General features: G+C 44.6%; 1 protein-coding gene across 2 annotated transcripts in view; it reads left to right on the forward strand.

Moving 5' to 3' along the window:
* Positions 1–1,398: 1,398 nt before the first annotated feature.
* Positions 1,399–15,288, forward strand: part of LOC122925946 — a 405,237-nt gene continuing 391,347 nt past the window's right edge. For both annotated transcript variants that reach the window (XM_044277293.1, XM_044277294.1), the window contains exon 1: positions 1,399–1,627. In XM_044277293.1, the coding sequence (XP_044133228.1) occupies positions 1,472–1,627 (156 nt within the window). In that variant the 5' untranslated portion in view covers positions 1,399–1,471. The remainder of the gene's footprint in view (positions 1,628–15,288) is intronic.

Here is a 15,288-nt window from a genome sequence, read left to right on the forward strand (position 1 = left end):
AGTCACAAGTGAAACTTAACTATTTTATACCCCATCTCTAATTTTAAACCCTTTCTCTAATGTTTTCATATATTTTCTCTGAAACTTTTCACTTTGTATTATACTTTATATTTTAAAAAGTACTCCAGTTTTTTCTCAAATCTAAAGAAATGGCTATGCTTATTGAATATATGTTTTAATAATGGCTTACTCCACCAAGATTATCAGTGAATGATGGACACACAAAAGAGTAGGAGCCATTATGACACTTAGCTGCTGGTAATTTATGTTAATCCTCTAACAATTCCCTCAAAGACGCTCTTTAGAAGCTAGTTAAGACAATATATATTTATAAATCACATAAATGCTACATAGAACAACTCTACTTTTATGCGCCAATGGGCGGTTTGGTTAACGGATACTTTTATGTAAAATTACATCAAGTTGCTTTTCACATTACCATAACAGTAGGATATCAGACAATTGCCTTTATGCCATCTATAGTGTACATAAGCCCACATCGAGCGCATGGTCTGGTGTCACCTAGACAATATGATTTTTTTCTTTTGTAATATGAACTTTATCTTAAATATTCTGTCACATTGAACGATTACCTCAAATAATTTTAGCTATTAACTCCAACAATGCTGCTGATTCAACCAATAATGGTGGTTGGAAATAATTGTTGCATTCTAAGCAATTCAAATCTTTTTCATTGGTAGAAACATATTAGATGGAGCCCATAGGGACAACTATCAAGGTAGGTGACATAGCAATTATTATAGAGCCCAGCAGCTAACACCTCTTATGTTAAAGGAACATCAGAAGTTATGGAAAGTTGGATGGTGTTGAGATTGGATATAGGAGAGAAGTTGATTACCAACATCCCCACCCTCTAATGGTTATAAGGTGACGGTGACTATCACTATCTACAAAAACAGGAAATGTCAACTTATTCTGTGATTCCGTTTTGAAGAATGTCCAAAAAAGGGGTTGTGGCTTAGAAAAGGGATGTGGCTTAAAAAAATGGTCTGAAGTGGTGTAGGAAAGAGAAAAGTGTCTAGCAAGATGTACCAAAATTACCACACATTTAGACTAAATGTAAAACAATAATTCCAAAAATTTCCCAATTTGTTAATATTAAAATCCAGACTTTTATATGATGCCATTTTCTAATGATTTTTTTTTATTTATTATTTTTTGTGTGTGTTATTCATGACTTTTACCTACTGTGAATCATTTACCATATATCTCTTACAGTTGTATGTACAGAACATTTGGAGGAGGTTGCATCAACAACTCTCCTGTTTCCAAATCAGTGAGTTAAAAGCAAGGTTCTGAAGCATAACTAACTACTTGGTTGGTATTTCATGTTTCACATAGCGTTCTTTACTGACTCATGGGTTGTTGCCTTGGCTGCTGCTACTAAGGTTGGGATTCACAAATAAAAGGAGCATATTATTACACCTTATGAAATGAGGAGAACACCACCATGTTGAACTCTCGGATCCATAAGTCGTTACCATATAATAATTTGTTAGGGAGTGAACAGGAGAAGTTTCAAAGACTTTTTTTAAGCTGTGGACTAAATAGGCTTCCAAAATATACATCCTGGATACCCTATAGAACATCACCTGGTCCTCCAAAGGTAAGTGCAACTTTCCAGAACTATTTATAATATACTGCATATTTTAATGTTTAAAAAAATAAACATACTGAAATATCTAATCCAGTAGTCGGCAACCTCCAGTTCCTCAGCAGACAACTTCTAACATGCACACTTGCTCAGCTGTTCTTAAAACTTCCATAAAGGTGAATAGAACATGCTAGGAGTTACAGTTGTGCAACTGCTGGACTGCCGGAGGTTGCTGATCCTTGATCTAGTGCTTAGTTCACATCTAACGGAGCTTTCAATGCAGTAAAAAATGCTGGACATCATGACAGAAACCTGATGAACCCCATTATGGTCAATTCAGTCCGTTGGATGCTATTGGTGTCCACCGTGTGACAGATCCATCTTTGGCTTGCATTCTCTTTTATTGTTCCTTTGACTGAACAAAAGAACCTAATGCGTAGATGTGAATGAAGTTTTATGTTGCAACCTGCAAGATTTGCTTTTGTATTAAGACATTTGGACAGCAAAAAAGTCTAGAACAAGCGTGATTTGCGCTGGAAATAGGCTTATTGTCACCTTGGCAACAAATCCAGATGTGATACTTTCCTGTGTGGGACAAAATGAAGGCAAGCACAATATGGACTGCTAAAATATACTTGGTCTCCCAGGGTGTTGCCAAGAACAAAGCACATCATGATTCTCCTTGTCTGAGAGAATTGTTTGCAAGTGAATCCAGAAGCTCTTTGGATATGTCTAAAAGGCTATCTACGATATGTTAAGCCTATTTACAACATCTTACTTGCAGTTTGTCCACTTCTACTATTTCCCATATATGTTTTAAAGATGTAACACGGTCTGTACTCCTTGCTTAGTCTGAGCAATGCTGTTAGCCACGCTCACATCATCGCTACTATAAACTATGTAAGCATGTACACAGTAATTTTGTATATTCTAATAAGTACTCTAACCACATGTTCCTACCTTATAGCCCATGTAACCAGAATTTCTTTAAAAATAAATAAAGTAACCTTTCAATGTATTCTTCAAGCTCTGGGGAAACAGAAAGAATTCTTAAAGTGACAGTAATTTTTTAAAATCATATATTTAAATTTATTTTATGCACTTATATAGCGCTGCTATATTCTGCAGCACTTTACAGTAGCATCAAGTTGTTCACAATGTAAGTCCCCTATCAGTATATCTTTGGAGTGTGGGATGAAAGCCACGCAAACACAGGGAGAATATACAAACTCCATGCCTATGTTGTCTTTGGTCGGATTTGAACCTTGGACCCCAACCACTGAGTCACCGTGCTGCCCATAGGTATCGCTACAGGGGAGCAAGGGGGAACAATTGCGTGCCCCCCGCTGATTCCCCTTTACACTGGCTGCCGCCACTAGTACACCTAGGGCCGTCTTTAACACGGGGAAAAAGGGGCAGCTGCCCCGGGCCCAGTCGCTCCTGGGGGGCCCAAAGGAGCTGCCTCTTGACCCCCGCTGGCCACTGGTGATGTGGGGGGCGGCGGCAGGGCACAGAGAGATGAGCGCTTCCATTGTGAAAGCGCACATCTCCATAGTCATCTGTATCGCCGTCCTCAGGACAGCGATACAAATAGAAGTGCTGGGGCAGGGGAGGGAGAGGTGTCTCCTTTCCCTGTTTCTCTGCTAGGCTGCAGGCACTAGGCCTCCAGCCTATCAGAGGCCGGTGCAGCCGACGCAATGACGTCATCATGCTGCCTGAGCCGTACAGCGCGGGACATAGGCCGGAAGAGGCATGCATCGCATCGCTGCCAGCCTGATGGAGGAAAGAGTATAAGTGCTTATTTTTTTTCATATGGTACTTCTACTGGCACATGATTGGGGGGCATCTATGGGGGACCTGTTACTGGCACATGATTGGGGGGCATCTATAGGGGCACCTGTTATTGGCACATGATTGGGGGGCATCTATGGGGGCACTTGTTACTGGCACATGACTGGGGGGCATCTATGGGGGCACTTAATACTGGCACATGATTGGGGGGCATATATGGGGGCACTTGTTACTGGCACATGATTGGGGGGCATCTATGGGCACTTGTTACTGACGCATGATTGGGGGCATCTATAGGCACTTGTTACTGGCACATGATTGGGGGCATCTATGGGGCACTTGTTATTGGCACATGATTGGGGGCATCTATGCAGGCACTTGTTATTGGCACATGATTGGGGGCATCTATGCGGGCACTTGTTATTGGCACATGATTGGGGGCATCTATGGGGGCACCTGTTATTTGCACATGATTGTGGGCATCTATGGGGGCACTGTTACTGGCACATGATTGGGGGGCATCTATGGGGGCACTTGTTACTGGTACATGATTGGGGGGCATCTATGGGGGTACTTGTTACTGGTACATGATTGGGGGCATCTATGCGGGCACTTGTTATTGGCACATGATTGGGGGGCATCTATGGGGGCACCTGTTACTGGCACATAATTGGGGCATCCATGGGGGCACTTGTTACTGGCACATGATTGGGGGGCATCTATGGGGGCACTTGTTATTGGCACATGATTGGGGGTCATCTATGGGGGTACTTGTTACTGACACATGATTGGGGGCATCTATGGGGGGACTTGTTACTGGTACATGATTTGGGGGCATCTATGGGGACACTTGTTACTGGCACATGATTTGGGGGCATCTATAGGGGCACTTGTTACTGGCACATGTTTGGGGGGTATCTATATGGGCACTTGTTACTGGGGCTGGGGGCATCTATGGGGCACATCTTACTGGCACATTAATGGGGGGCACTACGGAGGCATCTATGTGGCACTTTTTACTGGCGCATTATTGGGTGGCACTATGGGGGCACTTCTTACTGGAACATTATTGGGGGCACTATGGGGGTATCTACTGAGGCCACAAAGAAGGGGTATTTTATATGGGGGAAGGGGGGAGAGGAACACTATGGGGGCTTCTACTGAGGCCACAAAGAAGGGGTATTTTATATGGGGGGCTCTGTATAGGGCTATTTTATACTGGGGCACATTATGGTCGGTACTATGGGAAAGAGGAGAGAGGAATACTATGGGCTCATCTATGGGAGCACTAAGAAGAGGTATTTTATACTTGCAAATTATGTGGGACACTTAGGGCATCTACTGGGGCACTATATATAGGGCATTCTATACTGTTACATTATGGGGGGCAGTAGGAAGAAGGGGGAGAGGAGCACTATGGGGTATTTACTGGGGGCACTATATAGGGGTATTTTATACTGGCACATTATGTGGACATTAGCTCAACTGGGGGCATTAAAAGGGGGTATTTTTTGCACTGGCACATTATAAGGAGAATTATTACTACTGGGGGCATTCTGATGGGCTTTATTACTACTGGGGGTCTATGGGGAACATGATTATTTGTATGGGCACTATGGGAGCTTTATTACTTCTGGGGCACAGTGGGAACATGTGGGGGGCACTGTAGGAGCACTATTACTACCATGTGTGCTCTAGCAGAGAATTATTCCTATTGGTGGGACTTTTGGGAGCACTTTTACTGTGGGGGCACCTTGGCACAGTATCAGCTTACCACAATTATTTTTGGCGGACGTTATGTTTACACTATTAGTGTCAGGGGCACTATTTGCTGGGCGCAGTTATTTTAGGGCACTGTGTACTAATAATTATTGAAGGGCACTATCTGCATGGTACTACTATTATCAGGGGGTTTATCTGTTTCTGCAGTATAGTATTGGGGAGCACAGCGGCAGAGTATTGGGGGTGGTAGGATGATTTGTCCAGAAGATGGGAGGATGATGGAAAAGTAGTAAACTAAGATTTTGTTTGTCAAACTGCAGAGATGAGAAATGGCTGAAAACGGTGGTCTGGTCTGTATGGGGTGTTTGGAGGGGTTAGTAGTACAGTACTATCTGCACAATTTTTTGAATAATGATACAGCCATTTTATTTGATACTTTTGTGCTGATTCTCCCCCCCCCCCCTCTATATTAACCGCCTCCGGACCGCCTAACGCAGATGTGCGGTACGGAGGCGGCAGCGCTGCGCACAATCACGCATATACGCGTCATCTCGCGAGACGCGAGATGACGCGCTTTGCCGGCCCGCGCATGCGCAGTTCGGGCCGGCATTTCGTTGAGGGGGGTCGCGTCATCAGCTTGCCAGCCAATGATCGTGGCTGGCAATCTGATGATTTTTAACAAATCCAATCAGAGTGCCAGATAGTAGATCATATTAGTAAATATGATCTGTTATATGGCTGGCCTGCTCCTCTGCTGGTTCTTTTCGTCGGTTGGATCCAGCAGAGGAGCAGGCTACACAGTGAGTACACCAACACTACATACTAGCCCCAGATCACCCCCCTGAACCCCAATTAACCCTTTGATCACCCCTTTGATCGCCCTGTCAATCACTAGTGAAAGGAAAAAAGTGATCAGTGTAAACTGTTTTTTCACTGGTATTGACCGTTAGGTTTTAGGTATAGTTTAGGCCCCTTGGTTAGGTAGTTTAGGGATCAGTTAGCGCCCAGCCCACCGCACCGCAGTCACTGATTCGCTGATTAGCGTATCGCTAATCAGCATTTGTACTTTTATAGTATCTGGAAGTGATCAGAACTGATCACGGTCAGATCTATAATTGTATTAGTGTCACTTTAGTTTGCCCTCCACCCAAAACGCAGTGTTTGCCCGATCAGGCCTGATCGGTCGCCCACACGTGCGCTCATCCACGCCCGCCCCACCGCAGTGACAATTTTTATTTATTTTTTTATCACTGCACATTCACTTTACACGCGCTGCGGCGATAAAAAAATCAGTTTTGATATTTTTTATCAACCGCAGCGGCCTCCGGTACTTCGCTAGCCTCCCCTTTGTAAGACAGGCTTGCTTTTTTTTCTTGGGTAGTCTCAGGGAATACCCCTAAATTTAGTTGCCCAAATGTCAAACAGGGGGTATTCTTCTGAAGAGGCCTACAGGCTTCTGACCCAGTCGGATGAGGAATGGGAACCCTCATCTGATGAATCTAGCGGGTCAGAATACGAACCTGTAGAAAGCAGTGGCTCTCTGACCCAAAGTTCGGACGAGGAGGCTGAGGTCCCTGATAGCACCAGGCGTACCCGGCCCCGTGTCGCTAGACCACAGGTTGCGCAAGATCCGCTTCAAGAGCAGCAGAGTGGGGCTGCTGCTGTCGGATTACGTGGTGAGGCATACACCAGCAGCGCAGCCCTCGCTGGACCTAGTACCAGCACTGTCGTAGAACATGGTGAAGTAGCGAGCACCAGAAGGGCAGTTGAAGCTGGTACGGTGGCACGTGCAGTAGTGACCCCGTCGCAGCCACCGCAAAGACGTGCCCGTAGAGCCCCTAGAATCCCTGAGGTGCTGGCAAACCCTGATTGGCAGTCCCCAACTTCAGCCGCACCTGTAGTTTTCCCTTTCACTGCCCAGTCTGGAGTTCGGGTTGAGACAGCTCAGATCGATTCGGCCCTGGGATTTTTTGAGCTGTTCTTGACTGCGGAGCTCTTAGACTTAGTTGTGGCCGAAACAAACAGGTATGCCACACAATTTATAACCGCTAACCCGGGAAGCTTTTATGCCCAGCCTTTCCGGTGGAAACCAGTCCAAGTTTCCGAAATTAAAACTTTTCTGGGCCTTCTCCTCAACATGGGTCTAACTAAAAAGCATGAATTGCGGTCATATTGGTCCACGAACCCAATTCATCACATGCCCATGTTCTCTGCTGCTATGTCCAGGGCACGTTTTGAGGCCATCCTGCGTTTCCTGCACTTTAGTGACAACACCGCCTCCCGTCCCAGAGGCCACCCTGCTTTTGACCGGCTCCACAAAATTCGGCCCCTCATAGACCATTTCAACCTGAAATTTGCAGATATGCAAGCGCGCCCGGTATGGGGTCAAATTGTATAAGCTCTGTGAAAGGGCCACAGGCTATACCCACAAATTTCGGATCTATGAGGGAAAAGATCAGACCCTGGAGCCGGTCGATTGCCCTGACTACCTGGGGAGCAGTGGGAAGACAGTTTGGGACTTGGTGTCACCCTTATTCGGCAAGGGGTACCATCTTTATGTGGACAATTTTTACACAAGTGTGGCCCTCTTAAGGCATTTGTTTCTAGAACGGATTGGCGCCTGTGGCACCGCGCAAACTAGTCGCGCAGGCTTCCCCCAACGGCTCGTTACCACCCGTCTTGCAAGGGGGCAGAGGGCCGCACTGTGTAACGAAGAACTGCTCGCGGTGAAATGGAGAGACAAGCGTGACGTTTACATGCTCTCCTCCATTCACGCAGACACGACAATCCAAATTGAGCGAGCAGCCCGTGTCATTGAAAAGCCCCTCTCAGTCCACGACTATAACCTTCACATGGGAGGGGTGGACTTCAATGACCAGATGTTGTCTCCGTATTTAGTTTCCCGCAGAACCAGACGCTGGTATAAGAAGGTGTCTGTATATTTGATTCAATTGGCGATGTACAATAGTTTTGTTCTCTACAGTAAGGCTGGGAGAACACGATCCTTCCTCAAATTTCAGGAAGAGATCATCGAGAACCTCCTGTACCCAGGAGGTTCCGTGGCCCCATCCACCAGTGTAGTTAGCCGTCTACATGAGCGACATTTCCCCAATGTCGTTGCCGGTACCTCAACCCACCCGTCACCCCGAAAAAGATGTTGTGTCTGTAGCAGGAGTGGAATAAGGCGTGACACCCGCTATTTCTGTCCTGACTGTCCTGACCACCCTGCCCTATGCTTAGGGGAGTGTTTCCGGAAGTACCACACACAGGTACACCTAGCATAGGGATCACATCTCACCAGGACAGGCACACAGGGCTATTAGGGCCCATTCACTCACACAGCTGCTGCAAACGTCCCCTTTCACCTGGGACTAAGTGCATAACGCACTTCGCCACATCTTTGGGCGATTTGCGCTTTGCACATTGACCCATGGGGAAGGAGATGTTTGTTCTATAAAGGTAAAAAAAACAAAAAAAAAAACCCCAGTAAGCAAAAAGGTTAATGTTTAGTTCAAAAAGTTAAAGTTTATATGTTCGGTTCCAAAGTTAATAAAATTATTGCGTTGCGGCCTGTTTTTTTTTTTTTTTTACCTTCCAGGTTGACCAACCGATCGACTAGCTGCAGCACTGATGTGCATTCTGACAGAAGCATTGCGCTGCTGTCAGATTACACGCAAGTCTGTGTATGCGGCGCTGCAAGACGAGATTTCTACTCTGCAGTAAAAGATACGTTTGCCAAGGCATACGAGCTGAGGAGGAGGCGGCGTTCCTATGCTTTGGCAAACACTTTGTATATAAAAAAATAAAATAAATCCCGGCAATGATTTATTCATCCACATCGATTGATGCGAATGGAGAAATCTGGTTTGCCAGGGCATACGAGCTAAGTGGGTATGGATGTTGGGCGGAGCTCCTATGCCCTGGCAGACGCCTTTCCCCTCCTTTTTTTTTGGCAGAGATTTTTTCATCCACATTGATCGATGCGAATGAAGAAATCTGTGCCGTTCATTTTTTTCTTTCAGCCCAGAGGCTGAACAGAAAAAAAAAATCTCATTACCTGTATGCTCAATATAAGGAGAATAGCAGAAACTCCTAATGCTGGCCATACATGTAATGATTGGGGAGACCCTCAAATGCCAGGGCAGTACAAACACCCCACAACTGACCCCATTTTGGAAAGAAGACACCCCAAGGTATTCGCTGAGGAGCATATTGAGTCCATGAAAGATTTAAATTTTTGTCCCAAGTTAGCGGAAAATGAGACTTTGTGAGAAAAAAACAACAAAAAAAACGATTTCTGCTAACATGCCCAAAAAAAAAAAATTCTATGAACTCGCCAGGCCCCTCATTGAATACCTTGGGGTGTCTTCTTTCCAAAGTGGGGTCACATGTGGGGTATTTATACTGCCCTGGCTTTTTAGGGGCCCTAAAGAGCCAGAAGAAGTCTGGGATCCAAATGTCTAAAAATGCCCTCCTAAAAGGAATTTGGGCACCTTTGCGCATCTAGGCTGCAAAAAAGTGTCACACATGTGGTATCGCCGTACTCAGGGGAAGCTGGGGAATGTGTTTTGGGGTGTCATTTTACATATACCCATGCTGGGTGAGATAAATATCTTGGTCAAATGCCAACTTTGTATAAAAAAATGGGAAAAGTTGTCTTTTGCCAAGATATTTCTCTCACCCAGCATGGTTATATGTAAAATGACACCCCAAAACACATTCCCCAACTTCTCCTGAGTACGGCGATACCAGATGTGTGACACTTTTTTGCAGCCTAGGTGGGCAAAGGGGCACACATTCCAAAGTGCACCTTTCGGATTTCACCGGTCATTTTTTACAGATTTTGATTGCAAAGTACTTCTCACACATATGGGCCCCTAAATTGCCTGGGCAGTATAACTACGCCACAAGTGACCCCATTTTCGAAAGAAGACACCCCAAGGTATTCTGTGAGGGGCATGGCGAGTTCCTAGAATTTATTTATTTTTGTCGCAAGTTAGTGGAATATGAGACTTTGTAAGAAAAAAAAAGAAAAAATCATCATTTTCCGCTAACTTGTGACAAAAAATAAAAAGCGAATACCTTAGGGTGTCTACTTTCCGAAATGGGGTCATTTGTGGGGGTTTTCTACTGTCTGGGCATTGTAGAACCTCAGGAAACATGACAGGTGCTCAGAAAGTCAGAGCTGCTTCAAAAAGCGGAAATTCAAATTTTTGTACCATAGTTTGTAAACGCTATAACTTTTACCCAAACCATTTTTTTTTTTTGCCCAAACATTTTTTTTTTATCAAAGACATGTAGAACAATAAATTTAGCGAAAAATTTATATATGGATGTCGTTTTTTTTGCAAAATTTTACAGCTGAAAGTGAAAAATGTCTTTTTTTTGCAAAAAAATCGTTACATTTCGATTAATAACAAAAAAAGCAAAAATGTCAGCAGCGATGAAATACCACCAAATGAAAGCTCTATTAGTGAGAAGAAAAGGAGGTAAAATTCATTTGGGTGGTAAGTTGCATGACCGAGCAATAAACTGTGAAAGTAGTGTAGTGCAGAAGTGTAAAAAGTGGCCTGGTCATTAAGGGGGTTTTAGCTAGCGGGGTTAAAGTGGTTAAAGGGATTCTGTCATGAGATTTTACCCCTATAACCTAAACATATGCTCATGTCCGGAGTAATAAGAATAATCCTAAGCTGGCCTTATTAAACTTCACTCTGGCTCTATTTGCCCCAAAAACAGGTTTTTATAACCTGTCAATCACTCACTTAAGGTGCCCAAGGGGAGGTCCGTTAATACAGGGTGCCCGGCCGCACCCCTCGCCGTCCGGTGCCCAGCGCCGCCTTCGCTGTCTTCTGCGCCGCCTTCTACAGCTCAGCGCCGCCTCCGCAATCCTACCCGTCCCTCTGCCAGATCCCGCGCCTGCGCACTAGGCTCAGCCTGATGCACCGCGGACTCCTGGCAGCGGCTTCGTTGAGCGAAGTGCGCATGCGCATCAGGCTGGGCACCGGACGGCGAGGGGTGTGGCCGGGCACCCTGTATTAACGGACCTCCCCTTGGGCACCTTAAGTGAGTGATTGACAGGTTATAAAAACCTGTTTTTTGGCAAAAAGAGCCACAGTGAGGTTTAATAAGGCCAGCATAGGATTATTCTTATTACTCCGGACATGAGCATATGTTTAGATTATAGGGGTAAAAGCTCATGACAGAATCCCTTTAAACTAAAATGAAAAGTTTTCGAGAGTGTTTCTCTCTTTCTCAGGTCTAAAGCAATATGGAGGAAAAAAGGAAAAAAGCTTGTCTTTTAAATATTAGGTTAGTACAATAAAAAGGTATCCCTGCATACCGCAATACTCTCGTATTTTGTAATCTTATTTATATATAGTGATAGACGAACATCGGGAGGGACGGTTCGCGAACGCGATCAAATGTTCGCGAACCGCAAGTTCGCGGTGGGCCCCATTCACTTTAATGGCAGACGAAGCAGAAAAACCTTCAGCTCATATTTGCAGCCACCAACTACTTCGTAGAAGTGCACAAATTGTCCCACAACATGGACAGTGACATACTAGAGGGGGATCAATGACAAAAATTCCAACAAAAAATATGTATCTTAATCAGGGGACATTTTTATGCGTCTTAAATGGAAATTCTCTGAAATGTGCCCTGTTGGAGCCTAGAACAAATTTATTTTAGGCCACAGGAGTGTGGGCCTAAAAAATTAGGCATTCATCTGACATAAAAGAAATTGTGATTATGTGGCTCGAGGTACAATATGCAGTCACTGAATAACAACTTTACTGTAGCCCACTTTTTTCCCACTTTTTTGGGGGGGGCAACTGGTATATCACACCAGTAGAAATTATTTGTTCCAATTTTGTTTGTCACTATCTGTAGCTGAGGTAACGCAGCTAAACAGCAAACAAATGCTGCACTACCCAAATGCACTACATAGAAAGTATCTAATTGGTATATAACACCCCTGCTTCAATCCGTTTTTTTGTGGGGCAACTAGTATATCACACTAGTTGAAATTATTTGTTCCAATAGCATTTTCCACTATCTGTAGCTACGGTAACGCAGCAAAACCGCAAACAAATGCTGCACTACCTGAATGGACTATATAGAAAGTATATAATTGGTATATAACACCCCTGCTATAATAATTTTTTTTTGGGGGGGCAACTGGTTAATAACACCAATAGAAATTATTTGTTCCAATAGAGTTTGGCACTCTGTGTGGCTGCAGTATCACAGCAGAACCGCACACAACTGCTGCACAATACAAATGCACTATAATATACTTTCTTATAAAGTATATTATAAGTATATTACATCCCTCAGTAAGTCACACGTATCGATAGCACACCTATATCAGTGCTTAAAAGGACTTTTGTGGCCCTATAAGCTAGCATTTGGTGTCCCTAACAGTCTGTCCCTGCTCCACACAGCAACCTCTCCCTACACCGGCAAAAGACTGAATGTAAAATGGCGGCCAGATCAGGTTTATTTATAAGGTAGGGGGTATGTCCATGTGCTGAAACGTCTCAATTTGCTGTCCTGTACCACCTGATGGATGTGACATGGGTAAAAGTTCTTCACAATGTAAAAGAATATGGTGATGGCGAACATCGCTATAAGTATATATAAGTATACATCGCTATTACTCCACCCTCAACTATTGCCCCAGGTACATTTGCTAGATAGACACTGGCTACAATATAGTTTGGCTTCCTAATGAGGTGTATCCCTCTGTATCACTTAAGGCACATAGGCCTTTCTGCTCGACGCGTTTCTTTAGCTGCTGCTAATATGCAGCTTAGTCATCAGAAGCAAGTTTGGAAGCTAAGCATAAAACAAACAAACAAAGATGCTGCACGCTCTAATGTGAGGTGTAAGCGTGCAGACAAGTAGCCTGCGGCACTAGAGCATATAAAAACATATCGAAGAATGGCCTCAACCCATGTGATAAGACATCATTCTTTGCGGATCACGGTCTGAATGCCAGTGATTGTCAAATCTAAATATTGGCCTAAAACAGCAGAATCATACAAAAGATGGGTAACATTATCACCCAAGGCGGTGTAAACAAAATGACAGCCTGATATTGTCGGGGGCTAAACAGTACAAAGCCATAATCCAGTAAATAACCTACTGACTTCCTAACCCATGTGGTGAATACGTAGCATAGAGAAGTCTATGCAGGGACTGTAAATCAATCCTAAACCCCAGCTGTACATAAGGGCCCCACAGTGAATATCCCTAAATAAACCTGATGTAGGAGATAAAATCATTTAATCCATCTGGTTTGGTGGTCTGCAGAGTGAAGGTCTATTGGGTCTCTTTCCGTAGGAGGAGATTGTCGATATCACCCCCTGGCGCTGATGTTCTGACATGCTCAATACCCTGGAACCTAATACAGTTGTTCCTGTCCGAGTAATATTTGAGCACATGTTGGGTGATTGGAGTGTCAGCTTCATTGGCAATATCCCTCAGATGTTCACCGATACGCCGCCTAAACTCTTGTTTAGTTTTGCCAACATACTGCACATTACATATGCAGGTGGCCACATACACAACGCCCACTTTTCTGCAGTTAATTAATGACCGAATCGTGTATCTCCTCTTGGTGATGCTACTCTCAACTGTCTTTCCCTTCATGACGGCCTTGCATGCCACGCATCCACTACAGCTATATGTACCCGGTGGTCTCTTGGGTAACCATGTTTCCAGGGCTGGAGTGGAAAAGGCACTGTGTACCAGCTTGTCCCTTAAATTCCCTCCTCTCCGAAAAGTAATCAATGGATAGTCACCCACCAGGTGCCCCACTATCAGGTCTGACTTGCGAAGACTCCAGCTCTCTCTTAGAACCTCTCGTATCTCCCTATGCGCCGCATCAAAGGTGCCTATAATTCTCATTTTTGAGTCTTCCTTGGTACTGATCTTTGTATGTAAGAGACTTTCTCTGTCGCATGCGGATGCATATTGATACGCATTTCTGAGAGGCTCTGCTGGATAGCCCCTTTGGCTGAATCTCACCTTCAGGTCGTTCGCCGCAACCCTAAAATCAGCCCACTCAGAACAATACCGTCTTGCCCTTAAGTATTGTTCTTTTGGGATGCCACGTTTCAATGGGAGTGGGTGACTACTCTGCCATTTGAGTAACGTATTTGTGGCTGTGGGTTTTCTGAACATATTAGTTCTTATTCTTCTATCCAGACCAATATTAATAGAGAGGTCTAGGAACATGAGTTTCGTGTCATGTATTTTACTTGTGAAGAACAAGCCCAGATCATTGTGATTGAGGGCAGACACAAAATCCTTGAAGGCAGAGACCGTGTCATCCCAGAGGATCAGAGGATGAACACGTTGTCGATGAACCTCAGCCATAGTGTAATGGACGAGGTCCATCGACTCATGTCCTCACTGAAAGCAACCTCCCTCTCCCACCAGCCCAGGTAGAGATTTGCAAACATGGGGGCACAGGGACTGCCCATCGCAACTCCCCTGAGCTGGCAAAAGGCCTATCTATCGAACAGGAATATGTTGTTTTGTAAGATGAAGATCAGCAGTGACCACAAAATCATTGTGTGATATTAAATTTGCCCCACTTTCCGCAAGAAAGGCCCCCACAGCCTCACATCCTTTCTCATGGGGGATGGAGCTATACAGAGCCTCCACGTCCAAACTTGCAAGAAGGGTGCCACTGTCACATACTACGTCATTAAGACGCTGGAGCACGTCCATCGAGTCACTTACATACGAGGGAAGACTCAATACAAAGGGACATAAGATCGAATCCGCATAATTGCTGATCTTCTCTGTGAGGCTGCCAACCCCGGACACTATGGGCCTGCCTTTAAGTGGATTAACCCCTTTATGTATCTTGGGCAGCCTATAGAAAACTGGTGTAATGGGGTTAGCAGGCAGCAGGTAGGCATACTCGGTCTTACTAATTAGGCCATTATTCTTTGCCTCATTTAGGATACACATGATTTTTTTTTTTTTAGGGTGTCAGTAGGGTTCGAGTCCAGTTTGGCATAGCATGACCTATCATTCAGGATCCGTAGGCACATGTCCCTATATAGTTCCCTATCCAGAACGACCACATTCCCCCCTTTGTCCGAGGGTTTAATGATGATCTGCTTATCATTTTGTAGTTGTTC

The sequence above is a fragment of the Bufo gargarizans genome, chromosome 2 (assembly GCF_014858855.1).
Source record: "Bufo gargarizans isolate SCDJY-AF-19 chromosome 2, ASM1485885v1, whole genome shotgun sequence".
In the NCBI taxonomy this organism is placed as follows: Eukaryota; Metazoa; Chordata; class Amphibia; order Anura; family Bufonidae; genus Bufo; species Bufo gargarizans.